Here is a 27,941-nt window from a genome sequence, read left to right as displayed (position 1 = left end):
CTAAACATATTGCTTACTGGAACTCAAAAACCCAGCCGTATTTCTGGCTTCAGATATGGTTTAATGTGGTTGTTCAAACAGAAGCTTTGAGGGTGATTGCTCTTCAACTCTGATTTCTTTTTTGCTGTGCTTTCTCTCAGCCTCCACAAGAATTTAAGAGTTCCTCTCAGCTTTAAGACTAAGGGGAGGGGCGCCTGGGTGGCTCAGCCGTTAAGCGTCTGCCTTCGGCTCGGGTCGTGGTCCCAGGGTCCTGGGATCGAGCCCCGCATCGGGCTCCCTGCTCGGCGGGAGGCCTGCTTCTCCCTCTCCCACTCCCCCTGCTTGTGTTCCCTCTCTTGCCGGGTCTTTCTCTGTCAAATAAATAAAAATAAAATCTTAAAAAAAAAAAAAGACTAAGGGGGAAAAGAAGAGTTATTTCTTCCTATTAACTCTTGCCAAGTCCTGGGACTGTAATTGGACCATGCTGGGTAAATTACTGACATCTGAACCAACAGCTATGGTTTAGGGGAAGGAATGTGCAGCTGAGCCAGGCCTGTGTCACATATCCTGCTCCTGAGTGGAAGATGAAATCCAAAAGGAAATTTAGTGTACTATTACCAGTAAAAGGGGGTGAAAAATTCTGGGAGGCCAAAATGACAAATGTCTAGGACAACAGGTTTCTCTCCGGGGTGGATATGCTCATGATGACCTAGCTTGGAAGAAGTCCTAAAGGTTTTTTCATACTCGACACACTCATAGGGTTTCTCTGCAGTGTGGTTTCTTTGATGCTGAAGAAAATTTCTTTTGCTAGCGAAGACTTTTCCACAGGCATCACATAAACAGGAAGACTCCTGAATATGGATCCTTAGATGCCTTTTTAATTGTTCCTGAGCACTAAAGGCTTTTCCACAATCTACACAGTCAAAGGGTTTCTCCTCACTGTGGACTCTCTGGTGCCGAGTTAGTTTTGTATGAAAATTGAAGGCCTGCCCACATATCTTACAAGAATAAGGCTTTTCCCCTGTGTGAATACGTTGATGTTGGCTAAGATGAGAAGTCCTTCCAAAGCTTTTGCCACACTCCTTACATTCATAGGGTTTCTCTCCAGTGTGGATTTTCTGATGTCGAAGTAGTGGTGAATTACCAACAAAAGCTTTTCCACACTCATTACACTCATAAGGTTTCTCCCCATTGTGGATTCTCTGATGTATGACAAACTCGGAACTACTGGTAAAACCATTTCCACACTCTCCACAGAGATAGGGTCTGTCCCCACTGTGGATTCTCTGATGCCTAATCAGATTTGCATTATCATTAAAGGCTCTCCCACACTCTTCACATTGATAGGGCTTCTCTCCAGTGTGGATTCTCTGGTGCCGAATTAATGAAGAATTGCCATTAAAGGCTTTTCCACACTCATTACACTCAAAGGGTTTCTCCCCGGTGTGGATTCTCTGGTGTCTAACATAGTAAGAAAAATAACTGAAGCATTTCCCACACTCCTCACATCTGAAGGGTTTTCTTGTACAGTGGATTCTTGGACTCTTTCCTTTAATATTTTTCACTGTGGGGATTTCCTGGTGCTTTTCCAGTTCACAGGTTTCTAGAAAGTTGGCTCCCTGAACAACACTCTTCTGCAAATCATGTGACAATATCACATCTCTTTCTTCAGAAATTCCCTGTGTTGATGTGGACTCATTGCCAACGTTGGTCTCAGTATCTAATGAAACAGAAAACAAATGCCACCTGAGGATTATACTAGAAACAAAAGAGCATCAAAAATTATAGGGTCTTTAGAGATTACTATTCCAACCTCCACATCGGACTGCTAGCAAGACCAGGCTACTAAAATGAAAGTGCCAAATATCACACAGAGAACAGTAAAGGACAAATAGGGTACTGGTATACACAGCACAGATCAGATTGCTTCCTAAGCTTTTCCAGACTCCGTACTTTTTGAATAACTTCTCTCTGGTACATTCTAGTATCGTTTGATCTTATCATATTCATAGAACTATAAAATACCAAAGGCACAGGCCCTAAGAGCAAGTGGTGACACTGGGGCTAGCAAGACTCAGAGTCAGAAAGTACAACAGAACAGAGTCAGAATACAAATGTGATGAAAGAAAAAGGTACTTTTAAAAAATTCATACCCAAAAATAAATAAAAAATTCATACCCTGTAAATAGCCCAAAAGCCTGGAGACACTAAGCATTAAAGGCACTAGGCTGTGACAAGACAGAGAGAGAAGAAAATTACACTCAGAGGTTCTTAAATACAGGACATCCCCCAAAGGTTGTTAACTGCAGGTTCACAGAGGACAATGAACTCCCTAAAATTGCTGGCAATTCCTGTCTTGTTATCAGACTCTCACAAAAGTCTGAATCTCAAACACGCAGAGACTTTATTTGGAAAGGGAAGAATACAGTTTACCTATATACACAAAGACTGCAGAGTAGTTCTCATTTCAGCCACCTGTAAAATGACATTTGTATTCCAAGACTGGATGCCATTTTACCTCAGTTAAAGTCAATCTATTTTTTTAAAAGATTTTATTTATTTATTGGTCAGAGAGAGAGAGTGCGCACAAGCAGGGGAAGCGGCAGGCAGAGGGAGAAGCAGGCTCCCTGCTGAGCAAGTAGCCCAATGCAGGGCTCAGTCCCAGGACCCTGGGATCATGACCTGAGCCGAAGGCAGACACTTAAGTGACTCAGTCACCCAGGTGTCCCAAAGTCAATCTATTTTATATAAAATGTTGGACTAATTTTAATGTTAATCTCAGGTATCTGGGACTCATCTAATCAAGTTCATCCTTCAAGTGCGAGTTAAACGAGTAAGAGCCCTTGGAGAAAGGCAGTGGGAGAGGAGACATTGGAGACTGAAGTGAACAGGGTGTTCAGTTATAAAACCAGGACTGGGCAATCAATGACCAAAATACTCTTATTTTCCTGCTGCCCCATAATCTGCCATCATCTAGATCAGGATCCCCACAGCAGTTCTTCCAAGCTTCCAAGCTTCCAAGACCTTTACCACCTTCCTAGGTCTCTAGCCATTACCCCCACCTTCCTGCTGAAAGAACAAAGCTGCCCAGATGCAGTGCCCTCAACGTCTTTCCCTTCCATTTCTACACCCACTCATTACAAGCCATCTGCTGCCCTCTCAAGTCTCACACTTCCCAATCACCCCTGATACCATCTCCTCCCTTCCCCTGCTACACTGTTCTACCAGCTGTAACATCCCTCCTCTTCATCACCAACCTCCTTCTGCAGATCCTCAAAACCACTTGGGCTTAACCATCATCCCTTCACATCCAACTTTTTTTCTTTTTTTTTTCAAAGATTTTATTTATTTGACAGAGAGACATTGAGAGAGACAGAACACAAGCAGGGGGGAGTGATAGAGGGAGAAACAGGCTTCCCGCCAAGCAGGAAGCCCGATGCGGGGCTCGATCCCAGGACCCTGGGACCATGACCTGAGCTGAAGGCAGATGCTTAATGACTGAGCCACCCAGGCACCCCCCCAACTTTTTCTTTTCTTTTCTTTTTTTAAAGATTTTATTTATTTATTTGACAGAGAGAGAGTACAAGTAGGCAGAGAGGCAGGCAGAGGGAGAGGGAGAAGCAGGCTCTCTGCTGAGCAGGGAGCCCGATGCGGGACTCGATCCCAGGGCCCTGGGATCGTGACCTGAGCCAAAGGCAGCTGCTTAACCAACTGAGGCACCCAGGCGCCCCCCCCCAACTTTTTCTTATAGTAGTGTTTTTCAAACTGCTTACCCATTAGTTGTGAAATGGACATAGTATGTAACTATCAGACACTTTTTAAAATGAAACACACTAGCCTAACCTAGAAGAAAATACACATACATTGCAATGCCAAGGTAAATTCTGTCTCTTGAAACTCCAGTCTCAAAGTACATAATGCGTATACAGGGTGAAGCTCATAATAAGAGTTGGTACGGTTGTATTTCATTTCTAAACTTACCAAAATAAACTTATCTAAAGTGCTGCCTATAATCTCAGGAAACAAACTGAGGGTTGCTGGAGTGGACGGGGGGTGGGAGGGATGGGGTGGCTGGGTGATGGACACTGGGGAGGGTATGTGCTATGGTGAGCGCTGTGAATTGTGTAAGACTGATGAATCACAGACCTGTACCCCTGAAACAAATAACACAGTATATGTTAGTAAAAAAATAAAAAATAAAGTGCTGCCTCAATTTCCTCATCTACCATTTACTCTTTCTCTACAAAGTATCTACCCTGAAACTCCTACCCTTGGCTTCAGGTCCATGTTCCCTCTTGGGGACGCTCCTCTACTTTCTCTTCCCTGTCTCAATAAAATTAAATATCCCTTAATATTTAGATTCAGCTCTTTTTGTTCTCTGGGTGTCATTTTAATTAAAACTCTGGTAGAGTACACTTGCATCTACTCCTATAGACCTGACATTTATCTCAGACTCTACACCTGCCTTCTCTGTGGCTTGCTCTGGCCATCCAATTATACATATTCTAAAGGAAACTCACACTCTTGTGCTCAGATCTGAATTCACATGAATTTAAAAAGTTTCTTTTATGTCATGACTTCCCAGTGTTACCTGACTCAATTCTCCTCTTTGATGGCCAAGTTTTGATAAGATCTGGTCAATGTTAGCTCCACATGCTCTTTCCTCTTTCTTGTTTGCACTGCCACTATCCCCTATCCAATTCACTCACTCAAAAGTTAACACCTGACATGTAGTAAGGGTTTTTAACAAGATTTTATACCTTCAATTTCCTTCAGGCCCATCCAAAGCACATACTATGTTATTATTTCACAAATACAACCAAATATGGGCCTATGTCACTAGAGGCAATGTCACGGTGGCAGGGGTCACTGCTCCTGCTCCTTGTTTGCTTTTACCTGCTCTTTCATTTCTGGTTCCCATGCCCTAAGTTCATTAGGATAGAGCCCTCAAGTCCACCACAAACTCTGCATTCTAGATTTTCCATACAAGGCTGGGTGGGTAAGTCACACCAACAACATTCATCTACACCAATGGCTGAGTAAAGGGGGTCAGGATATACTGTAGACTCTGCCAGACCCAGATTCTAGGAAGTCTTATTTAGCCTTCCAGTCCTAAGCTTCATGCTCCCCCAATGCTTACTAGAAAAGACAAATACTTGTAGGTACTCCAGAAATATCCATTTTAAAATATGCTCCCCAAGTGACTGTCCCTGAACATTAAACTGCAAAATTCTTCCCAACAATTTACTGGATCCTCTACTCCTTTTCTTAGGCCAGAGACTACCTTTTTTTTCACATGGGACCCACTGTCATAAGTCAAATTTGGAACATATAGCCTGCTACTGAAGAAGCTTACTTAAGCTCCTAAATGGGAATTTCTCCAACTTCTCCTTCTGCTGTGCTCCCATAGCCCACTACCTATATGCCAAGAATAGCACTTAACACACTTTTTTTAAAAGCTCTTTACATCTGTCTCCATAGCATGTATCCTCCAGAGCCTCTTAAACAAAGCTTGGCATGTGGCAAGTGCTGAAAACCATCTGTGAACAAATCCATCCTGTCCAAAGGAGGACCACTGAGACAAGAAAGGCCAAAACTCAGGAGTAATGGATTAAAAAATTGCTTGAAATTTACTAAGGGGAACTTGTTATCTTGGTAAGAGTTAAAATTAATGGAAAAGGTTTCATATTTTACTTACTAGGAGAAATCATCCATTTTATTTAAATCCTTCCCAGTATGGTTCATTTTAAAATACACTGCTCTATAAAGCTCCATAGTTGCCAGTTCTAAACCTTCCTCCTTACCTTTACAGATGTCTTTGGTCCTCTCTGCAGATGGGTTATCCTGTGCCTCCAAGCCCCAAGGCAAATTCCCTCCCTCCAGAAGTGAGATCAGGGCAGGTTTGGGAACTGGGTATCCTGAAAATGGGGAGAAAATGGCACCTTTCAGTTGTGTGTCTGCTGTGTCAAAAGAAGGAAAACCCCAAGAGCCTCCATAAGAGTAAGATCCACAGAAGAAGATTCAGGATTGGGGAAAGCCAAGATTTGATCAAGAAACCGAGCATCTGTGATCCCTTCCTACTTAAGAGTAGGTAAGTTAGTGAGATCCTACAAGATATATGCAAACACAGGGAATGGGTCACACCCTTCCCTAGACAAGTTAAGAACTTAGCTCTGGCAATGGAACTATGTATTCCTTACTGTGTAGAGCCCCTTGGAGGATGGGATGTACTCTTACCAGGGGACAACAATTCCATACATTGCTACCAAACTGACTCAGTATCTCTCCCTACCCAGTAACCTTTGAAGTGGGTCATTTGGTTTCAGCCCTGGAGCCACAGAGTGGAAGATACCAGAGACATTCTCTCCCTCTCCACACTGCACACCCAGCCTATTAGGAGAGAATAAGGAAGGAAACAGGAAAGCACAGATCTGAGTCCCAGAAGGAAAGCAGCCTTACCCAGGGATGTCAAGTTCCCATAATTCTCCAGCATAACACTTCTGTACAGGGCCTTCTGTGCAGGAGAAAGACCAGCCCATTCTGTCCCGGTGAAGTAGACAGCCACGTCCTTAAAGGTCACCAACTCCTAAAACAAGAGGTTCCTGCTGCCCCAGAGCCAACTCTCTGACTCAGGGACAGAGTGCAGGGCATAGGGAACAGTATGAGGGAGGAGTCCTAATAGGGATGGCTAATGAGAAAAAATGAAGGAACTGGATGTTAGATCATTAAATGACTATTTTTACAACCAAAAATCTGAAACTTCTCTAACAGAAGAGCTTCCATTAGGACATGAAATGTACTATTCTAAAACATGGTAACATTTCAAAAACCTTGGAAAATCTCCCATTAATTAAACTTCCTAAAGCAAATTCTTTGGTTTTATAAATACTTTTAATCTTTTGTTGTTACATCTCCAAATGGACATTAGCTTCAATCGGTCTAGACACTCACTCACAGGTAGCAAGCATGTCAGGACCTACCTATTCCCTCTTCACTGCCTCAGTGCCCAGGTAATCCATCTGTACCCCACAAGTGCTCATTCTGCCCCAAACCTCAAGCCCACTTTAACAAGAAGAGCATCATGGTTTGCTCTGATGAGCCTGTCTCATCCAAGCCCATCTGTGCTTGAAGAGCTATCCTGCCTGTACTGAAGAACGTCTAGCAGAGAGCTTAGTGGAAGAGACAGCAGGCAGGAGTGGACTTGTTGGACAAGTGGAAGAGACAGCAGGCAGGAGTGGACTTGTTGGACAAGTGGAAGAGACAGCAGGCAGGAGTGGACTTGTTGGACAAGTGGAAGAGACAGCAGGCAGGAGTGGACTTGTTGGACAAGTGGAAGAGACAGCAGGCAGGAGTGGACTTGGCTCCTCTCTAGAAGTGGTATCAAGGGAGAATGAGTCAACAACTGCTCAGCAGTCTGGAAACTGAGTGGTGAGGACTGTGATATGGTGGTACCTGTGACTCACCAATACTTACGGAAGATCAGAAGAGGGTGGAACCTATAGGGAAGACACTGCATCGATTAAAGTGAGGGAGAGGGACCTTCCAGATGTCAGAAATGCAGGATTGGGACTTGGGATACAGTTCCTGGATGCTAAGTTATTGGATAAATAAGACCCAGGAAGAGGAAATGGTTATCAACACCTAGCAACTCCCCAGTCAAAAAGTGAGGTGCAACTCAAATCAATTTCCCAGTCCCACAAATGTAAGGTACTTAATGCTCACTTAACAGATGAAGTCCATCAAAACAGAGTTCAAGTGACTGGCTCAAGACCACAGAGGCCTGATGGGATCCCTAGATTCAGGTGTCCTGTCCTAGCGCAGGTTTTCATCCTCGTCTGTCGGTGCCTCACCTCAGCCAGCAGCACTGACCTTAAGAGTGATACATTTTCCCTGATTATGAAACCCAAACTTCTTTAAGAGGACAAAGGCTAGAGGCCCCCTTTTCTTGTCTTCCTCCTACTGGCCCTCTGCCCCCACCTCCCAAGAACCTTGCAACCTCACTGATCTCGATCACTCCCATCAAACACCGGATATTCCTTCCGCCAACCCAAGTCCCTCATTCTCAGAGATCCCTCCATGGGAGTCCCTACTGAACCTGGGGGCTCTTCAGTTCAGCAGAGATCCTTGGAGAACAGGAGACTGTACTTCTGATTCCCCGGACACTCTCTCCAGCCAATGTCTGCAGGGCTTCTGGTCGCTTAGCCCCTCACCATCAGCTTTCTCCCCAACATCGTAATGGATGTTGGGGAGAACTTTCATCCCCAACGTCGTATTGGAGAGAATCAAAGAGATACCTTCCTGCTGCTTTGGTTCTAAGAGTGTTTCCAGAATTATCCCTCTCATGCCCCATTTCCTTCAAATTACATCTCTGAAGGCTAACCTGAGGGAATCACAGCTCACCTGATGCCAGGCATTCAGGGACATGGCTGCCATCACCTGGGCTCCCTCTCAGTGAAGGGCAGGGGCTGAGGGAAGAAGCAAAGAGAACCATGAGTGAGCCTGGCCGAAAGGCTCTCCTTTAAACCAACAAACCTGTGGCCAATAACAATAGTTGCCATCATTTATCCAATGCCCACTGGATAAGTGGCATATATTTCTTTCAACCCACACCATACAATGAAGTTTGAATTCGGAAGAAACAGATTTTGAAAGGGTAAGTAACTTGCCCTTGGGCACCAGAGCCTGTACCACCATCAAACCATGCTTCCTGTCCTGGGGAAGATGTTAAGTACGGGGGAATAGGAGTACACAAAGAGCAAAACAAGCAAAAACAAAAGCAAAACCTAACAAGAGGAAACCCACATCTTTATTTTTAAACATAAACTTTGGGGCCCCTCGGTGGCTCAGATGGTTAAGCGTCTGACTCTTGATTTCAGCTCAGGTCATGATCTAAGGGTCATGGGATCCAGTCCCATGTTGGATTCCCCACTCAGTGCGGAGTCTGCTTGTCCCTTTCCCTCTGCTCCTCCCCTGGCTTGTGCTGTCAAATAAATAAATAAATAAAATAAAATAAAAAACTTTTACTGAGAAACCTAAAAAGTAAAAAAAAAAAAATGTTCTCGGATATAAAATACACAAAATACATATCCCTTCATTCAGGCTCCACTTTAATCCCCTGAATTTTCTTTTTCCCAAATGAGAAAACAAGGCTATGAGAATAATTTTCTTTACCAAGGTCACAAGGAGGTGGATGAACTTGGATTCCAACCAGATGCGCCTGATTCCAAAAGCCACGTTTTCAGTTAACTACACTAGATCACTTCCAATTATAATCCCAAAATGATCTTTTATAACATTCTGAGGTTAATATGGAATAGTCACCAAAAAAATTCAGAAAAAGAATCACAGAGTAAGCCTTCCTTTTTAGACCCTGGGGCCAGCACCTTTTTGTTAACCACTCCATTCTAGAACCCAGGGATGACCAAAACTGATTAGCAAAGGACCCTGAAAGGCCACCTCAACTTGCCCAAATGCTGGGTTATTACTTTAATTATACCATCCCTTACACTTTGTGCTAAGCAGTCATGTTCTGCCAAAAAGCCAGCATCTTCCCTAACCTCACTGTATGCTGTAATTTCCTACTAGCCTCATCTTGTGCCACCCTCCTCCTTTGTTTGGCCACTCTGGCCTTCCTTCAGTTCCCTCTACTGTACTAACTCAGGGCCGTTGTACCTGCTGTTGCCTCTGCATGAACTACTCTTCTCCAACTTTAGGACCTTTGTAACTGATACTGTCTGCCCACAATACTCTCCAGCAGCCTGACCCTTCTTCACCTAAGTAATACTAGATCATCCTCTACAAACCAAGTCAGCTTCCCATGTTAAACACTACACTCATACTGTGTTCACTTTACTATATACCACGTCTCCCAGTTTGAGATCATACATTTGCATTAATCTGTGCTTTCTACACTCAACAAACATTTCTGTATACTTCATTCATTCCAGGCCAAGTGTGAGATGCAGTGTAGAGAGGAAAAACGACGTGACCTTCCGTCATGGAGCTTTGTCTAGACTAAAGGAAAGACACACACTAATCAGAGTCTCTTAAGTAACTTCAAGATAACAATTGTGATTAGTGCCGGGGGAATCTATCCTAGATGGGAAGACTTAGGGATAGGAACCAACTAGGTTAAGAACGCATGTTCTGGAGGTGAAAAGCCAAGAAGGCTGTAGCACAGCCGAGGAGAGTGTGCTGCAAAATGAGGTTGTAGAAGGTGCAGAAGGTGAAGCCATGCAGGGACCTGTGCACACGTTAAGGAGTTGGTCTTCGCCCAGAAAGCAAGGGGCCGCAGCTACTGGGTTACAAGCAGGTAGGGTGAACCGATCAGGTTTGATTACTACGTGACTTTCCCATTAAACTGAAAGCTCCCTGAGGGTGGGGCCCACGCTCGGCTCCTTTACAGCCGCATCCCGGGAACCTGGAGCAGGGGCTGCCATGCAGCTGCTCAGTAAGTAGTGGCGGGCCCAACGGGCATGGCTCTGCAGCTGTGTCGGGCACACAAGGCATCTCCTTTCCGTCCACAGCTCCTCGCCCCAAAGCGGCCGCCGCGAGTTGGGGCGAGCAAAGGCACCCGAGGGAGAGCAGGACCGGCCCGCAGGCAGCCTCCACCTCCCTCCACCGCTGCTTCAGGGCCGCAGGAGGGGTGAACAGTGCGCCCCTAACAAAGACGACCCGGCGACAAAGCCCACCACTCACCTCAGAAAGGCGCAATGTGCGGCGTGACCGGAAGCGCGTCACCGCGCAGGCTGCGTCGCCCAAGCCGCACGTGCTTCCTCTCTAGGACGCCAGAGCGCGCCGCTCGGTGGTCCCCTGGCTTTGGGCCCCAGCGGGGCGGGGCTTCTTAACCTGCGGTCCTTGGAGACCTTGAATGGCAGAGAATGTTGACTGTTGTTTTCGCTGATCTCTAACCGAAATTTAGCATTTCCTTCAATTATGTGTTGGCAACAAACCACAGTACGATCAGCAGTACCTGCGACTTTGTCACCAATTGAAATCACAGATATTTTCATATCTCATCACAGTTGATGCAGTTATCTCAAAATACAAGCTATTCTCATCCCTAATTAAAGTTATCATCGTTGTTATTAGGGCGCACCTTTAGATCATGTCATTTCATTTCACCACAGTGGTAAAGACACACATATATTAATGTATCACAGATTTATTTTTTTTAACCATTTAACTGTATTTTCATATAACTAGTTTCAGAGTGGTCCACAGATGCCATCACAATGCCAAAGAGGTCGTTAGGCAAAAAAAAAACCTGTCCTCCTTAGGGGTAAAGATCTAGTCACATTAAGAAAGACCAGGATTGCGAAGGGATATTATTTTAGAACTATTTAGGAAGTGAAAACAGTGGAGACTTAAAAAAAAGTTTGAATAACAGATATGAGGAGAGGGAGCAATCTATTCTAGCCATAAAGTTTGGGTGACCTGATAGATGAAGGGGTCATTAACCAAGATTCAATTACTTCAGGAACTCAGGAAGAGAAGTTGGTTTCGGGCAGGAAGATTACAGAATTTGGTTTCAGAAATACTGAAAACACACACACATGCACACACTTGCTTTATTAAAATGTAATTCATATCCCATACCATCCATCCATCTAAAGTACACAACTTAGTAGTTTTTGGTATATTCAAAGAATTGTGCAACCATCACCACAATTTTAAAACATTTTCATCATTCCCAAAAAGAAACTCTGTAACTATCAGCACTAGCACTCACTTTCCATCTTCCCTGTGATAGCCAGAATAATGTTCCTCTCAAAGATGTCTGGAACTTGTATGTTAGCGTACATAATAAAGAAACATTAAGGTTGCAGATGGAATTAAGTTGCTTATGGGCTGATTTGAAAATAAGACTATCCTGGATTATCTAGATGCGCCCAATGTAATCATAAGACTCCTTAAAAGTGGAAGAGGTCATTGGAAGAGAGAACCACAGAGGTGAAAGATTGAGAGAAACTTGTCCCAACATCACGGGCTTTGAAGCTGGAGGAAAAGAGCCACAAATCAAGAAAAGTGGCCTCTAGAAACTGGAAAAGTCCAAGAAAATAAAGTCTCTCCTTAGCCAACACTTTGAATTTAGCCCAGTGAAACCCATTTTGGACTTCTGACTTCTAGAACTATAAGATGAATTCATAAATAAACAGAATAAATGTGTGTTGTTTCAAGTCACTGTTCACTGGTAATTTGTTACAGCAGGAACAGAAATTAATACAACCCCCATGTAAAGCTTTCCTCCATTCCCAAACAACTCCTGATCTACTTTCTGACTCTATGGACTTGCCTATTCTTGGTATTTACATCATATAATGTCCATTAAATCTCGACATGAAACAAAGTCTTTACTGTTGGTAATTTTATTAGTCTTCAGAATAATGGAAACCTATGTGTTTGTTCAGTGGCAAGACTTGGGAAGAGCTTGATTTTTTTGCTTCGGGGAGAGGGTTGCTATACTTTTAATCTACACAAACTCAACAAAAACAAAAAAAGACTACCCCAATGAGAAGAAATGTCTCAATTATCTCTGGTAAATGACCACTCCATGCAGAGAAGCAGTGTGATTTGAGTTGTATTTTGAAGTGCTTTAGACAAACTACATACTGCGCCACCTTTCAACCCTGGCCATGAGCATTAGCAGATGCCTCCTACCAAGGCTTGAACTTAGGTGCCCTGTTTCTCCATGATATTTTATTGATTTTATGCAAGTCTTTTTTTTCTTCAAATCATTTAGTAAATATAGCAAGATTATTGTCACGGGTGAATGGCAGGTGAACAATTACTGTCACAGGTGACTTACCGGTGAGAATTAGAACTTAAACAGTGTTACTTATTTCCTGCATAGTCACATTTCATGAATCAGAGTGCATACCACTCTTGATATTTAGAGAGAAATTCAGTAGGATTTTGCAATCTGGGTTTCCCTGAACAAGACTCTAATCCAGTGTCCTTAGGACCTTTAGAATGGGGAAAAGCTAGCCATCCTGAAATCCTTTTTGCTTAAATGATGAGTAATTTCCAATCCCAGTTGTCCACACACTATTCCAGTGAGTCTTCAGGATTAATAGCTAATTGTTGCTGTTCTATTGTACCACCTACAAGAAAATATATACTCATACCCACGTCTATTGTGGTATCTACCATCAAACATAATTAAAGCCTTGGCCATTCCTAAGATTCGGATGGGAGCCAGCTTCTCTCCTGGTCACCTCTGAATACCCAGCTCTCCCTCTAACTCCTATGTTATCTATCTTTAATTTAGACTAAGAGCACTGTAAGTCAGGGGACCCAGAATATAGAATATGATGACACACTGGCTGTTATTCCTGACTTTAAAGTGGCAGGGAGAATATCAACTTCTCTCCCAGCTCTCTGAAAAGCCTAGCCACAAATGGACTGAAGTTATAGTGGAACTTAAATTTCATGCATAAAACTTGGCTGTCCAAAGAGTTAACAGTTAAGCTCAATGTTTTGTTGCAGTGGCTACAAAGACATAGGATTTGATACGGATTGTTTCCTTGCAACTGAAAATATACTCGATAGTGATAGAAAGAATGCTTTCCTTCCAAGACTGGGCACAAGGCAGGTATGTCTGCTCTTACCACTACTGTTCAACACCGTGCTGGGAGTCCTAACAAGTGCAAGAAGGCCAGAAAAAGAAACAAAGGGCATACAGATTGGAAAGGAAGAAGTAAAACTGTTACTATTTGCAAGAGGACATAACTGTCTATGCAGAAAATCCCAGGGCACCTGGGTGGCTCAGCTGGTTAAGCATCTGCCTTTGGCTCAGGTATGACGCCAGAGTCCTGGGATTGAGCCCCATGTGGGGTTCGTGGCTCAGCAGGGAGCCTGCTTCTCCCTCTCCCTCTGCCTACAGCTCCCCCTGCTTGTGCTCTCTCTCTTTCTGTCAAATAAATAAATAACATAAAATAAAAAAAGAAAAGAAAATCCCAAAGAATCTACAAAATCTCCTAGACCTAATAAGTGAGTTTAGCAAAGTCACAGAATTAAAGTCAAGGTACAAAAAAGAAAAAAAAATCAATTGTTGGAAACTGAAATTTCTGATAATAAAATTTCCTATGATACAAAATAATTTTAATAAATTTTCAAAAATAGTACCACTTACAATAGCACAAAGAAATCACAAAATATTTAGGTATAAATCTAACAAAATATGTCCAAGATATGCATGCTGAAAACTACAAAATAATGACAAATGAAATACCTAATAAACAGAGAGAGATACAGTGTTCATTGACTGAATAACAATATTGTTAAGATGTCAAGTCTCCCCAACTGATCTATACATTCAAAGCAATCCAATCAAAATTCCAGCAAGACCTTTTGTAGAAGTCAACAAAATGATTCAACTGTATGTCAACCATACAATAAAGCTTAAAAAAAAAAAAAGGCAGTGGAGACAGGAGGGCAATACTGTGTAATGGTTTGCACATGGGCTCTGAAGTCAGACCACCGGGTTTGTCTCTGCTCTTCCACTTACTAGCTGTATCTTTGGGAAACCTATTTAACCTCTCTGTTTTTCAATTTCCTAAGTGAAACAAGGTAACAGTATCTACTTCAAAGGCTGCTGGGAGGATCCAGTTAATGGGGATTACCTAACATAGGAAAGCACACAATGTTACTGGCTATTAGTGTTTATTAAAGAACAGCTAAAACAAATAAAAGGCTAATATCCCGTTGGAGAGGCAACAACTGAAACAAACAAACCTTGACTCAAGTGACTTCAACCATTTCTTTGCCTGAATCACTTTTGGTGCGTCTGCACAATTTTAAGTCCATTAATAAAAGATGACCTCCCAGTGTCCTCCCCACCGGGCAGATTGCTGTCAAATAAGGGGATGATAAAGCTGTCTTCTCAGGGCAAGATTTCAGGCAGAAGGTTAAGTCTGGAATTGAGAACTGTCACGACAAGTAGATGACAGTACAGGGAGGCATGAGACATAACAAGGCACAAACTGACATGCATAAAAGAAGAGGATTTGCTCCTTATTTTTACAAAAATATACCTTTAGGATCTCTCTAGATCAGTGGAGACAATTTTGATTTTCATGACTGGGGTCAGGCAGAGTGTTACAAATAGTATCTAGTGGTAGATGTCAGTGGGTAAGCTAAACATCCTACAATGCACAGGACAGCACCAACAAAAAATTATCAGGTCCCAAATGTTGATAGTGTCAAGTTTGAGAAACCCTGCTTTGGATGGATAACAAAGGCCATTTCCTCAGTTATTAGAGTCCCCTAACCAAATCAAAGGTCATGGCAGCCATGCTATTCTAGGCATTATAAGGACAAATGTCAAGCCTTTGCACACAAATATATGAGTAATAAAAAATCTTCATATAGATTTTGTCGACCAACAAATTTAGGAATGCCAAGGAACATATATTGAAAATATATATATTTTTTAAATACGATAGTCTGGGTAAAAGTCAGGGCTAATAATTTGTAAATGTCAGTTAAGAAATTATAAATTACCAACATTGGTTCAAGAAGAAATAGACAGTGTAATTGGATCAATGCCATAGAAGGAACTGATAAAGTAATCAAAGATCTCTTGTCCTCTACACTACCCCCAACAAAAGCGACTGGCCCAGCCAGCATTATTAGGTGGACTTTTTTCCAAACTTCCGAGGAACAGATAATTGCTAGGCTTTTGAAACTGCTCTAAAGTATAGAAAAAGAACAGCCTCCTAGCTATTTCTAGCAATCTCATATAACTCAGTTCCCAAACCCTGACAAAGATGGAAAAAAATTACAGGGCAATCACACATATGAATATAGATGCCAATATCCTAAAATATTAACAAATACTATCCAGCAAGATATAAAGAAATGTGTACTACCATATCCAACTAAGATTATGAGAATATAAATATGACTAAATATTAGGAAAAGAATAGTATAATTAACTATAGATAGGTCAAAAAGGAAGCATCCTGTAAGACCTAAAATAAGATGAAAAATTCAGCATCCACTCCCGTCAGAAACTGAGTAGGAAATAAACAAGGCTTTCCATTTAATACATGCATCTTCCCTACAGAATATTCATTGATAGAGATTTAGTTTTATAGTTAACTTGAAGGGATACCTGGCTGGCTCAGTCAGTAGAACATGTGACTCCTGATCTCAGCTCATGAGTTTGAGTCCTACATTGGCCATGGAGCCTACTTAAAAACAAAACAAAGAAGAGCACCTATAGTAACTTGAAATTTTCATTACAGTGCTTAAATCGCTTTAACTTCCATCCATTTGGGATACCTGGCTTAACTGAGGGCTAACGGCTTTCCCACATTCAAACTACTTGAGTGTCTGCCTCTGTGCAAACCATCAGAATCACAGCTGCAGTGTTTCCAACATATCACACATATGAAAAGTTTCTTCATACCATGGACTCAGTGATGCCAAATCAAGTTTATGTTAACTCTATAGGCTTTGAAACATGTGAGACACTGAAATGGCTCAGTATCACTAAGGAAAGAAAACCCAACTCAAAACTACTTAAGCAAAAAATTGAAATGTACTGATTCATGTCACTGAAAAACCCAGAGGTAGATTTGGTTCTCTTCATTTCTCTCTTACCTACTGGGATGGCCTCTTCTCACCCTTCATGATGGCTCAAGGCTAACATCCGAGTCCAGCAGAATAAGTCCAACAAAACCAGGGTAAGTTTTGCCCCTGACTGGATGAACCTGGTCACCCGCACCCATCACTGTGGCTGGGTGAAGGAACAGTATTGACGGGCTAGACTAGGCCACAAGTTCCACCCTTGCACGTACCTACCACGTCAACTGTTGAGTGAGGGCTGAGTGGCTTTACAAAAAAGCAGGGCAGGAATTACCACGAAAAGGGGGTAAAAAATGTTGGGAGGCCAATGGAACCGAGGTCCAGGATGGGCCTCTCTCTAGGGTGAGCACACGCATGATGATGTAGCTGGGAGGAAGTCCTAAAGGTTTTCCCACACTTGAGACACTCATGTGGTTTCTTTCCCCTGTGGATTCTCTGATGCCGACTTAATGTTGACTTAACAGCAAAAGCTTTTCCACACTCATTACACTCATAAGGTTTCTCCCCAGTGTGGATTTTCTGGTGTACAACCAACTCAGAACTACTGGGGAAGCCATTTCCACACTCTGTGCAGAGATAGGGCCTGTCCCCACTGTGGATTCTCTGATGCCTGATCAGATTTGCACTATTATTAAAGGCTCACCCACATTCCTCACACTGGTAGGGTTTCTCTCCAGTGTGGATTCTCTGGTGCCAAATTAATGAAGAATTGCCATTAAAGGATTTCCCACACTCCTCACATGGGTAGGGTTGCTCCCTGGTGTGGATTCTCTGGTGTCTAACATAGTAAGAAAAAAAGCTGAAGCATCTCCCACATTCCTCACATCTGAAGGGTTTCCTTGCACAGAGGACTGTCTCATCCTTTCTTTTAATTTTTTCACTGTGGGGATTTCCTGGTGTTTCTCCAGTTCACATGTTTCTGGAAAGTCACTTTCCTGAGAAACACTCTGTGGCAGCCCATGTGGTATCATCACATCTCTTTCTTCAGAAATTCCCTGAGTTGATGTGGACTCACTGTCAATGTTGGTCTCAGCATCTGACATGAGAAATGGAAGACACATGCCACCTGAGCATTATACTGGAAACAAAAGGGCACTGAAAGTATAGAGCCTCTGGAGACTACTATTCCAAACTCCATGTAGCCTGCCAGAAATATAAACCTATTAAACTGGAAGAGCCAAATATGACAGAGGCAGAAAATAGTAGCTGTGGAATAGGAAATGAGATTTTGAACCCAGGTCACTACACTTCCCAACAAAAAAGACTGCTTCCTATGCTTCTCCAGACCTGTTTGTCCCCAATAACTTGTGACTTCATAGTACTTAAATGCTTGAAAATGCTCTGGAGGAAGAAGCACAGAATCTGGAGCAAGAGGCAACACCTAGTGGGCTACAAGAGTTGAGCATATGCCATCTGTTAGAAATGGCTGAGTATGTGCTGTTGTGGGACTCAAAACGTGTCTGCTCATCTACTTAGAAAGAGGAGAACACAGTTTTCTTTGAGGCCCAGGAGACTGCACGGTGCCCTCCTTTGCATACTGAGGAACAGGAAAGCCTCAGGTGAGAAAAAGACAACAGGAACAGGCTGTCTAGTGGCATTTGTATTTCCAAAGATTGGAGGACATTTTCATTAAGTTTGTTGAAATTCAATCCATTTTTTTCTAAAACTGAGTTAAATTTCATATTCAAATGTTGATATTTATCAATTTGTACTCTTTTTAATTAAACATCTGTGGTTAAAAGCAGATATTAGCATTTTTATGCCATTTGCAAAATAACATTATATGCAGATTGCCTGTTTATCTTCTGGGTTTTTTGTTTTTTGTTTTTTGTTTTTTTACAAATTAGCTGCCCTTGATCTTAAAGCACTAGAACATAAGCTCCACAAAAGCAAAGGCTTTGTTTTCTTTCTTGCTGTATCCTAGGTGTCTTGAACAATTCCTGACACACAGTAGATACTAAATAAATGTGATAAAATAAATGACTGAATAATTATTTGTTATCTGTATAAATAGGCATACAGGGGTGCCTGGGGGCTCAGTCAGTTAAGCGTCCCACTCTTGATTTCGGTTCAGGTCATGATCTCAGGGTCATGAGATGGAGCCCTGAGTCAGGCTCCACACTGGGCATGGAGCCTGCTTAAGATCCTCTCTCCCCCTCTCCCTCTTGCCCCTCTGCACTCCCCCACCCCACTCACCCCCTCAGGAAAAAAAAAAAAGCAAACAACTTATGTACTACAATAATAAAATTATTATGACTTGAAAGTTAACTGGATCCATGTTATAACATAATGGCTGATAAGTTCTGTTTTAATAGGGAGTGGGGGTGATCTACCCAGTTCTCCGCACATGCCTATGTGCATGTGAATTTGGAGGACGGGGCTTCTGCAGAAGGGAAACAGGAGCAAGGAGATAGCTGAAACTGTGAACAAACAGGGAAATAACAATCTGAAAAACAGTGACCAGAACAATGTGGAGCCTGAAAGTCAATTCTCATGTGCTGTTTGGCAGAAAGCAAGTGTCACACAATCCAGATTAGAATAATAGATGACAGAGAAACCCCCTCCTTCCCCGATACCCTAGAACCCTATCATTTGAACTTATCAGCTTCCCCACAGTTCTTTCAAGCAATCACCACTTTCCCTAAACCTCCAACTGGCCCCTCACTTAACCCTCCTGTCAGTATCACCTCTTCCTTGCTGGGAAAACCAAGACTGCCTCAAAGGTGCTCCTCAACCTCCTCACTATCCACCCCCACAGGGTGGCACCCATCTCCCACATTCCCTTTAGGGCTTCCCCTCTCCTCACCTGGATCCCAGCTCTGCCCACTCCTCTAACGAAGCTCATCAGGTATATCCTCTCCCTGCCTCCCTTTCACCTTTTCTGACTTTAGCTACTCAGGTCCACCTGAGGGTAATTATCTTGCTTAGACTAGCTTTTTTTTTCCCCAACTGTTTGAGAACCACAAGTAGATCATGAAATAAATGTGGCAGATTGCAAAAAGAAACTTTTTAAGAAGTGAAAGACATCAGACTAGATTTGAATAGAGAATTAATAAAGAATACCAGGTGTCAGAGCAAACAGGAAAGGTAAGCTCTAAATCTGAAACTTTGGCTTCAGTTATTTATAAAAGCATATATACTAGGTTGTGACTTAAGCTGTATTTCTTACTGTAGGTTACAGTAAAAAAAATGTTTGCAAAACATTGCCTTAAAGCTACTGTTTATAGTCTTCCTTTCATTCCTAAACCTCCCAAAAGAAGGTAAGTGTTTCCCTAACATGTTCATACCCCACTTACCTCTCCATGGGCTTCTACTCCATTGCCCACCAGCTTCCTTGGAACTCTTCCCACCCTTAGCTTCAATCTCACTCTTCTACTTCCTCCTCCCTCTCTCTTCAACCCTAAAAAATCTTTAAGATCCTCTTCCCCATCTCCTCTATTTAGGGACATTTCAGCTACATGGAGTCCTTTATACAGAGCAAGGTATCTCAATCTCAGCACTACTGACATTCACAGCCAGATAATTCTGTTGTGCGGGGTTGTCCTGTGCAGTGGAGGATATCTAGCACCATTCCTGATATGGTATCAGCCCCTTCCCCATCTGCACAAACAAAAATGTCTCCAAACATTACCAAATGTCCCCTGGGGACAAAGGTGGCTGGCCCCTGGTGAGAACCACTGATATGGAGGACTCCCACATATACAAGGTGATCATAAAGTCTGGAAAAAATACATAAAGATGTATTTTTTAATAGACTGAAGATGTCTTTGACACCATTATGTATGCCTGCCTAGGTTTCCAGACTTTGGCACCCTGTATAATCACAGCCTTGACCTTGTCCCAACATCACAGAGTTGCATTCTCAAGAGCCTGCTATACCCAGGGAACTGTTATGTTTCAGAGAAACTCAAACTTCATGGGATAAGTCTACTGTCCTCGTCACCATAAAAGCTATTTTTATATCAAGACTCATTTATGTTTACTGCTAAGCTTTATCAGTGCTACCTGACACCTCTACAATCATTTCTATCCCTGCATCACCCTGGCCCTACCCTTGTGCAGGCCTCCGAAGTTATTAACTGCAATATAGCAACAATATAACAAGGTTTTATGCCTTAATTTCCCCCACAGTCCAGTCAAATTACATATGATGTCCAGTTAATAGTTTTAAAACATAGTAATCATGGGCTTACGTCATACGCCACTAGTGGCAAGGTCACTGTGCCAGGGTCCCCACTCCTGCTCCATGTCCTTTTGCCAGCTCTCTTATATCCTATTCCCATGCAGTAAGTTTCCTAGGACAGAAGTCTTCAGGGCTGCCTTAGCCTCTGTGTTCTAGGCTTTCTATACACACCAAAGATGTTTATGTATGGCTGGCTAAATAAGAGGGCTTAAGGATATGCTCTGTAGTAGAGCAGGGCTGTTCAAAAGAAATATAATGTGAGCCATAAACACAAGCTACATATGTAATTTTGTTTTTATGGGAGCCACATTAAAAAAGTAAAAAGAAAAATGGTAAAATTAATTTTAATATTTTATTTAACCCAGTAGATCTAAAATATTATCATTTCAACATGAAGTCAACATAAAAATTATAAATGAGATCATTTACACTATTTTTTTTTTACTAAGTCTTCAAAATCTGGTATTTTATACTTATAGAACATTTCAATTTGAATTAGCCCCCCTTCAACTCAAGAGTTTAATAAGCACACACAGCTAGTGGCCACCATGTTAACGGCACAGAAGTAGACAAAAGGAAGTCCTGCTTAGGCTTTCAGTCCTAAGCCTAGGTTCCTGAACACTTCCTTAAAAAGATAAAACAATGAATGTTCACAGGTGGGCCCCAGAAATGTCCATTTTAAAATACGCTCCCCAGGTAATTCTCCCGCACATCAAACCATGAAGCTCTTCACAATTATATGGTGACATACATGATCAAGGTGTAGTGATATCTCATTGTAGTTTTAAATTGCATTTCCTTAATGGCTAATGATGTCAAGCATCTTTTCATTTGTGTGTTCCCTTTGGTGAAATGTCTGTTCATACTTTTCACACATTTCCTAACTGGGTTGTTTTGTTTTTGTTGCTGAGTTTTGAGAGTTGTTTATATATTCCAGATACTAGTCCTTTTCCAGATATTATATTATGCCAGGAATTATACTGGATCTTTTATTATTCCTTTCCTCCAGCCAGATTATCTTCCCCCGACCCCATCTGCAATGTTCTTATCTGCTGAATACAGAACATGTGGCCTGCCACTGAAGGAGTGTCACCTGATATTATTCTAAGTGGGAATTCCTCTAACTCCTCCTGCTGGGTCCCACAGCCTGCTGCGTATATACCAACAGTATACCAACAGCACTTAACACATTCTCTCTTTTTTAGCTAACTCTGTCTCCATAATTAGTATCGTCCAGAGCCTCTCAAACAAAGAAGCGCCATTTTAGCACACACCAAGTGCTCAAAAACTGGTAAACCATGCATCTAACAAAGGACTATGGTTGATGGTTCTAAACCTGCCTCACCTACCTTTAGAGACATCACTGGTATTCTCTGCAGGTAGATCGTCCTGTGGCTCCAGGCCCCAAGGCAAATCCCCTCCTTCCAGAAGTGAGATCAGGGCAAGTCTGCAAACTGGGTATCCTGAAAAGGAGGCAGAAAATGGCAATGGAGGGGAGTCTCGTGTTAGTGTTTTTGAGGCACCACATAACCCCGTGTCTGCAGTCAGAGAAGGAAACCCCAAAGCGGCTCAGTAAGGATAAGGCCCATAGAAGTGGGCTGGAAAGTGGGGAAGCCCAAGGAGATTTTTGATCAAGAGGAAACTGAGCATTTGTGACCTCTTCACAAAAAATCACAGAGTTTGTCAGTGAAGTCCTGTGAGACACATGCAAGCACAGAAAAGCAATGAGGGAAGTCTTCCTTAGACCACTGGGAGAGTTGAAGGTACTACCTTCAACAGAAGATACTTCTTTCCCATAGTGCCCTGCACAGAACTCCTATGGTGGGAAGTGTTCTCACCAGAGAAGGGCCAAACCCACATTAGACCCAAACTAACCTCGGACTTCTCCCTCCATCCCTGCCTGACATCTTCTGGGGCTGAGGGTTTAGGAGTTTTTGCCCCTGTAAATATGTAAAAGGTTATGAGAGTCACACCACAATCTACCCTACCCTTGTCCTATGAATCTGAGTCCCAAAGGCAAAATGGCCTTACCCAGGGAAGTCAAGTTCCCATAATTTGTCAGCATCACCTCCCTGTACAGGGCTCTCTGTGCAGGAGAAAGGCCAGCCCATTCTGTCCGGGTGAAGTAGACAGCCACGTCCTCGAAGGTCACCACCTCCTAAAACAACAGGTTCCTGCTGCCCCAGAGCCAATCCTCTGGCTCAGAGCCAGAGTGTGGAGCACAGGGGACAGTGTGAGGTTCTGAGGGACAGTCCCATGATGGCTGGGAAATGAAGAGTAAAAGGACAAGGCCCTGAGTGCTAACGAATGACCACACCTACAACCAGCAACTCTGAGACCTCTTCATTGTCAGAGCAGCTTCTAATTACACGAGACTTACTACTACAAGAGGCAATGTCACATTATAGAAAACTGGAACCAAGAAAATTTTTCACAAATTCACTTCCCTGAAGTAAACCCTCTTCATTTTTGTGTATGCCCTTCTGGTCTTTCAGACACTCTATGAACAGATGACTTGCCTCCGACTGTACTTCTCAGGGGTGACATGCCAGGGATGTCCCTGCTGCCTGTCCCCACTTTACTGATCAGAGTCCAGCCTATCCATCCTGCTCCCTGCACTTACACTGAGCCCTGTTCTATGTCCACATCTGCCTGCCCTACCCCAATCCTCACAGCTACCTACGGTGAACAGTCATGGTTTGTCCAAACAGGCCCCACTCCCTGAAGCCCTCACCTGATACAGAACCCTATTGTGCCACCCACCCCTCCACCCTCAACAAAAGGGGGCTATGCTGCCTCTGCTTAAGCCCCTCCAGCAGAAAGAACTCTGGAGTTGGAAGAGCCTCCTTAACTCCAGGCAGTCTTCCTACGACAAAGTGTTTCTTGATTCTAACTGTTGCTCGGTGGCTCTCTGGCTGTCTCTCTTTATACCTCTCAGCTAAGCTATCCTCTGCCAACCAAACTGCCTGCCAGCCCAAACTCTTCCTTCCCAGACAGCACAATGATGTGGTCCTTCTTATCTCCTTGGTGTCCTCCCCGTGTGGACACGATCCTCACTCCAAGGTCTCATGTGGTCCTGGAATCAGTCACATGCCAGCCTCAGATGCCCAGTGACCCACACGCCACTTATGTTTCTGATATGTCCAATTCTGAATCTGGCACCCTCCCTTAAATGGCTGCTTCTAATCCTGCTCAATACAAGAAGAAACAAATGGTAAGTGCTCACATCTGATGCCGGTCATTATTTTGATTCCCTGTCTCAGCCAGTAGCACCACTTTTAGCCTGGTCTCCTTGGATGGGAAACTAAGAATCATTCTCAACTATCCCCCTAGTCACTGCTTAGCTCTGGCAAGCAATCAGTAATCAAATCCTGCCAATTCTATCTCCTAAATATTTCTTGGATCTGACTCCTATGCAACATCATTAGTCACCATATAACTCAAGTCCTCAGCAACTGTCCTTTGGACCATGGCAATGGTCCCTAATTCCAGGCTTATCCTCCAAGTCCACCTCTGTCCAGCACATAGAAAGATCTTTATAAAATGCCAATCTGACCTCAACTCTGTGAGCTAATGCACTTAGATGGATCATCATACCACAACAAGCTCCAAATTCAAGAACCTGAGCCTGAGTCTTACAGGCAAAAAATGTTAGATGACAGGATGGCCCAAGACTGGAGACAAAGAAATTGTTGAGAGGCTTTGCTGACAATATCCAGGAAAGGGAAGATAAAATCAGGAAAGCCAGGGGCACCTGGGTGGCTCAGTCGGTTAAGCGTCTGACTTCAGCTCAGGTCATGATCTCGGGGTCCTGGGATCGAGCCCTGCATTGGGCTCCCTGCTCAGCAGGCCGTCTGTTTGTCTCTCTCCCTCCCCTTCTGCCCCTCCCCCCACTCATGCTTTCTCTCTCTCTAATAAATAAATAAAATCTTAAAAAGAAAATCAGGAAAGCCATACAAAGAAGGGACAAATGGGTGCTGAGACAGGAATAACAGAACTTGGATTGAATGAACAAGGTGACAAAGGAGAGTGAAGAGTCAGTAATGACTAAAAATCTAAAAACAGTGACCAGGGATGGTGGCATGGGGATACTAGCAATTGGCAGGAAGTGCAGAAGTAGTGGGAGGTGTGAAGGGTACAAAGAACTGTGTCTCTGATGTGTCGAGATTAGGCTTCCAGGCAAGGCCATACTAATGGAAAGGAACCCAGACAATGGAAGATCTGGGACTGGTACTTGGGATAAGATCATGGATGACAAGATGCGACACAGAGAAGCCTGAAGAAGACAGCCCATCAAGTAGCACTCAACAACCCAGCACACTGCAGAGCTGAAAGGCATCTGGCAGCATCTTTCTCCTAACATGGAATGAGTAGCATTGTTGCCATCTGACAGACGAGGTCAACTGAGGCACAAAGAGGTTAGGTGACTAGCTCAAAGTCACAATGCCCCTGAGGGCTGATAGGAACCTCCTCTAAAATTAAATTTCCTGTCACCTAGTACCACGTTTCATATTGCAGCATGCTGCTTCCCTCAACCAGAAGTACTGAGCCTTGAGACAGACATTCATGTGCCCTTCCTGAACCAATTCTTTCCTCACTGATCCAGAGCCCCCAACTATGCTCTCTTTTTGGAGGACAAATTGTATATGCCCCCTTTTTCTTTTCTTCCTCCTACCATCCCTCTGGTCCCACCTCCCAAGAATCTTGCCACCTTGTTGGTCTGGAACACTCCTACCAAACACTGGATACCTCCACCAGCAGCCTGAGTCCCTTATCTCATGGATCCCTCTGTGGGGGTCCCTTCTGAACCTGGGGGCTCTCCACCTCAGCGGAGATCCTCAGAGTGCAGGAGGCTTTACTTCCAATTCCTCACTCTCTCTAGCCACTGCTTCCTCGGCTCTGGAGTCTCTGGCTGCTCAATCTATCATCGTCAGCTCTTTCCCATCATCCAGTCCCACTATGGGGATGAAGCGGGGCCTTCCTGCTGCTTTGGTTCTAACACTTTTGCCCAAATCACTCCTCTTATTTCCCATTCCTTCAAAAAAGATTTCTTGAAGGATCTGAGGGAATCACAGCTCACCTGGTAACAGGCATTCAGGGGCATGGCTGCCGTCACCTGGGCTCCGTTACAATGAAGGGGAGGGGCTGAGGGAAGAAGCAAAGAGAACAAAGAGTCAATGACTTTCCTTTAAATATGCAAACCTGTATTAGCTGCTAATATTAACTGACATTCACTCTAGGCTTGCAATGTGCCAGCTTCAGAACTCAGACTTTACATTCATTATAACACTAGCAGATATATAAAACTATTGTCCTCATTTTACCAAAACAAGGAAATGAGACTTAGAAAGTTTAAGTAATTATTTTAGGCCACAAGAGCTGTATTCATAACCACTAGGTAGTGCTATCTTTCCTAGGTAAAAACAATACAGCAGGGCAAAAATATAAATAAACAAAAGCAAAACAAACCAAACATTAAAAAAAGAACCCAGAGAACCTACGTGAGAAACTGGCAACAGTAGTTGCTTCTGGTGCAGGAAGACTGGGAAATTGGAATCTGGGACAGAAGAAAGACTTTCTTTTCACTCTATGCGTTTTGAACTGTTCAAATTTTTAGCATGTACCTTAATACATTTTAAAATATAACAGCTTGTTTAAAAATTAAAAAAAGAACCCAGGAATAAACTTAATAAGAAACATAACAAATTTATGTAAAGAAAATTATTATAAAATATTTTTGACAAACATGAATGAAAAGGCAAAACATGTTCCTGGATTGAAACAATCAATATTAAACTTTTTGTAAATGCTGACTTTCCTCCAAACTAATCTACAAATTTAGTAATAACCTCCTTTTATGAAGAGCTTGTACATGCTCAGCATCATGCTAAAATGCTTTATACACATCTTCTCATTTATCCCTCACAACATTCCTATAAAAGAGATTTAGGTTTTGGGTCCCCCCCACCAAACAGATGAATAAACAGAAGCTAAGAGATTAAGAGACTTTACCAAGTTCACACAAAGAACAGACGGTCAAACCTGGATTTTAAGCCAAACTTGGATTGCATGCCAAGTTTGCCAGATTCCAAGAGCCATACTTGTAAGCAGCTAACCAATACTGATTTCAAGCAAATTATGAACAGAATTTATTTAGAAATCTGATAAAGTGATTCCAAAGTTGATACAGAAGAAAAGTCAAAATAGCCACTAAAATTTAAATAAAAATGGAAAATAGGAAAGAAAAATTTGCAGTACCAGATGCTAAATGTATAATGAATAAAGTAGACTGGTACAAGAACATACTGCTAGAACAATAAAACAGAATCTAAGACCCAGGAAAGGCTAAAGCATAAAAGTAAATGAGAAAGATGGCATTCCAAATCAGTGAGGAAAAGGGACAGATTATTCAATGAACAACACTGGGAAATCTGGTTAACTACTGAAGAAAAAATGTGTAATTAAATTATCTCTTACCATACACTGAAATAAATTACATATGCACTAAAATTCTGAGTGTGAAAAAACAAAACCAAAGAAAATAAAGGTAAGTAAGTCTATATCCCAGGGTGCAGAGACGTCTAGGATGAGCAGTTGCAGCACAGTGGTAGGGTCACAAGCCAAATGACAAAGAAACAAAGAGAAAACTCTTAAAATGACAAATTAAGGTACTTTAAAACTTCTGGCTTAAATGACTAAGGAAAACTCAAAAGCAAACTAGGAAATTAACTCTACAACATATGCAAAAAACATTAATAGTCCAGGTCCTTACAAAACCAGTGAGAAAAAATCGAACATCCTAGAAAATATCACTAATAGGCAATTCACTTATAAGTGAATCACGGAACCGCCAGCCTGGGGCTCTGGACGGAAACCTCCCAGTCTACACTCACCTCCGGCAGTGAGCTGCTGGCGGTGGAACGCAGGTGCATGGCATGAGGCGCGCCGGAAGTGCGTCACCGCGCCAGCGCGACTCCCGGACTCGCGCTTCCTCGGCTTTAGGACGCTGGAGCTTCTTCGGATTTCTCTGGGCTCCGCGACGCGGGCCGACCCTTGCGGGGACGAGGCGACTTTCTCTTCGAAGGGCTTGCGGTGGCACAGACTTTAAACCTTCGTAAGGGGCGGAGGAAGCCAAAGGCCATCCTGGATGAGCGCTAGTATCTGGGGATTTTCTTATTTGGCTGTA

The 27,941-nt window shown here is 42.9% G+C and overlaps 1 protein-coding gene across 2 annotated transcripts; it reads right to left on the bottom strand.

Moving 5' to 3' along the window:
• Nucleotides 1-40: 40 nt before the first annotated feature.
• Nucleotides 41-27,695, bottom strand: ZNF19 (zinc finger protein 19). 2 transcript variants are annotated; one of them, XM_088027476.1, is made up of 8 exons: nt 27,649-27,695; nt 25,836-25,900; nt 22,105-22,218; nt 10,678-10,844; nt 8,380-8,444; nt 6,439-6,565; nt 5,784-5,897; nt 41-1,699 (listed from the first exon to the last, which is right to left on the bottom strand). In XM_088027476.1, the coding sequence occupies exons 5-8, from the start codon at nt 8,410-8,412 to the stop codon at nt 594-596; spliced, it is 1,380 nt and encodes a 459-aa protein (XP_087883602.1). In that variant the 5' UTR covers nt 8,413-8,444; nt 10,678-10,844; nt 22,105-22,218; nt 25,836-25,900; nt 27,649-27,695; the 3' UTR covers nt 41-593. The 2 variants fall into 2 exon arrangements, with proteins under 2 accessions (XP_087883602.1, XP_087883603.1); XM_088027477.1 differs by lacking the exons at nt 8,380-8,444; nt 10,678-10,844; nt 22,105-22,218; nt 25,836-25,900; nt 27,649-27,695 and adding an exon at nt 7,702-7,871.
• Between the last annotated feature and the right edge of the window lie 246 nt (nt 27,696-27,941).

The sequence above is a fragment of the Eumetopias jubatus genome, unplaced genomic scaffold, assembly GCF_037043125.1.
Source record: "Eumetopias jubatus isolate StellerSeaLion01/CBP00866 unplaced genomic scaffold, mEumJub1_p1.0 scaffold_10, whole genome shotgun sequence".
Taxonomy (NCBI): domain Eukaryota; kingdom Metazoa; phylum Chordata; class Mammalia; order Carnivora; family Otariidae; genus Eumetopias; species Eumetopias jubatus.
Note: the sequence above shows the minus strand (reverse complement) of the source record. Positions and strands in the feature narration are given on the sequence as shown.

What these genes read in the sequence shown, in the direction of transcription:
- ZNF19 (XM_088027476.1), bottom strand. Translation starts at nt 8,412, where the DNA reads ATGGCAGCCATGTCCCTGAATGCCTGGCATCAG. An exon ending in CCCTGAATGCCTGGCATCAG is followed by an intron (nt 6,566 to 8,379) that starts GTGAGCTGTGAT and finishes CTCTTGTTTTAG; the next exon opens with GAGTTGGTGACCTTTAAGGA. An exon ending in GACCAAAGACATCTGTAAAG is followed by an intron (nt 1,700 to 5,783) that starts GTAAGGAGGAAG and finishes CTGTTTCATTAG; the next exon opens with ATACTGAGACCAACGTTGGC.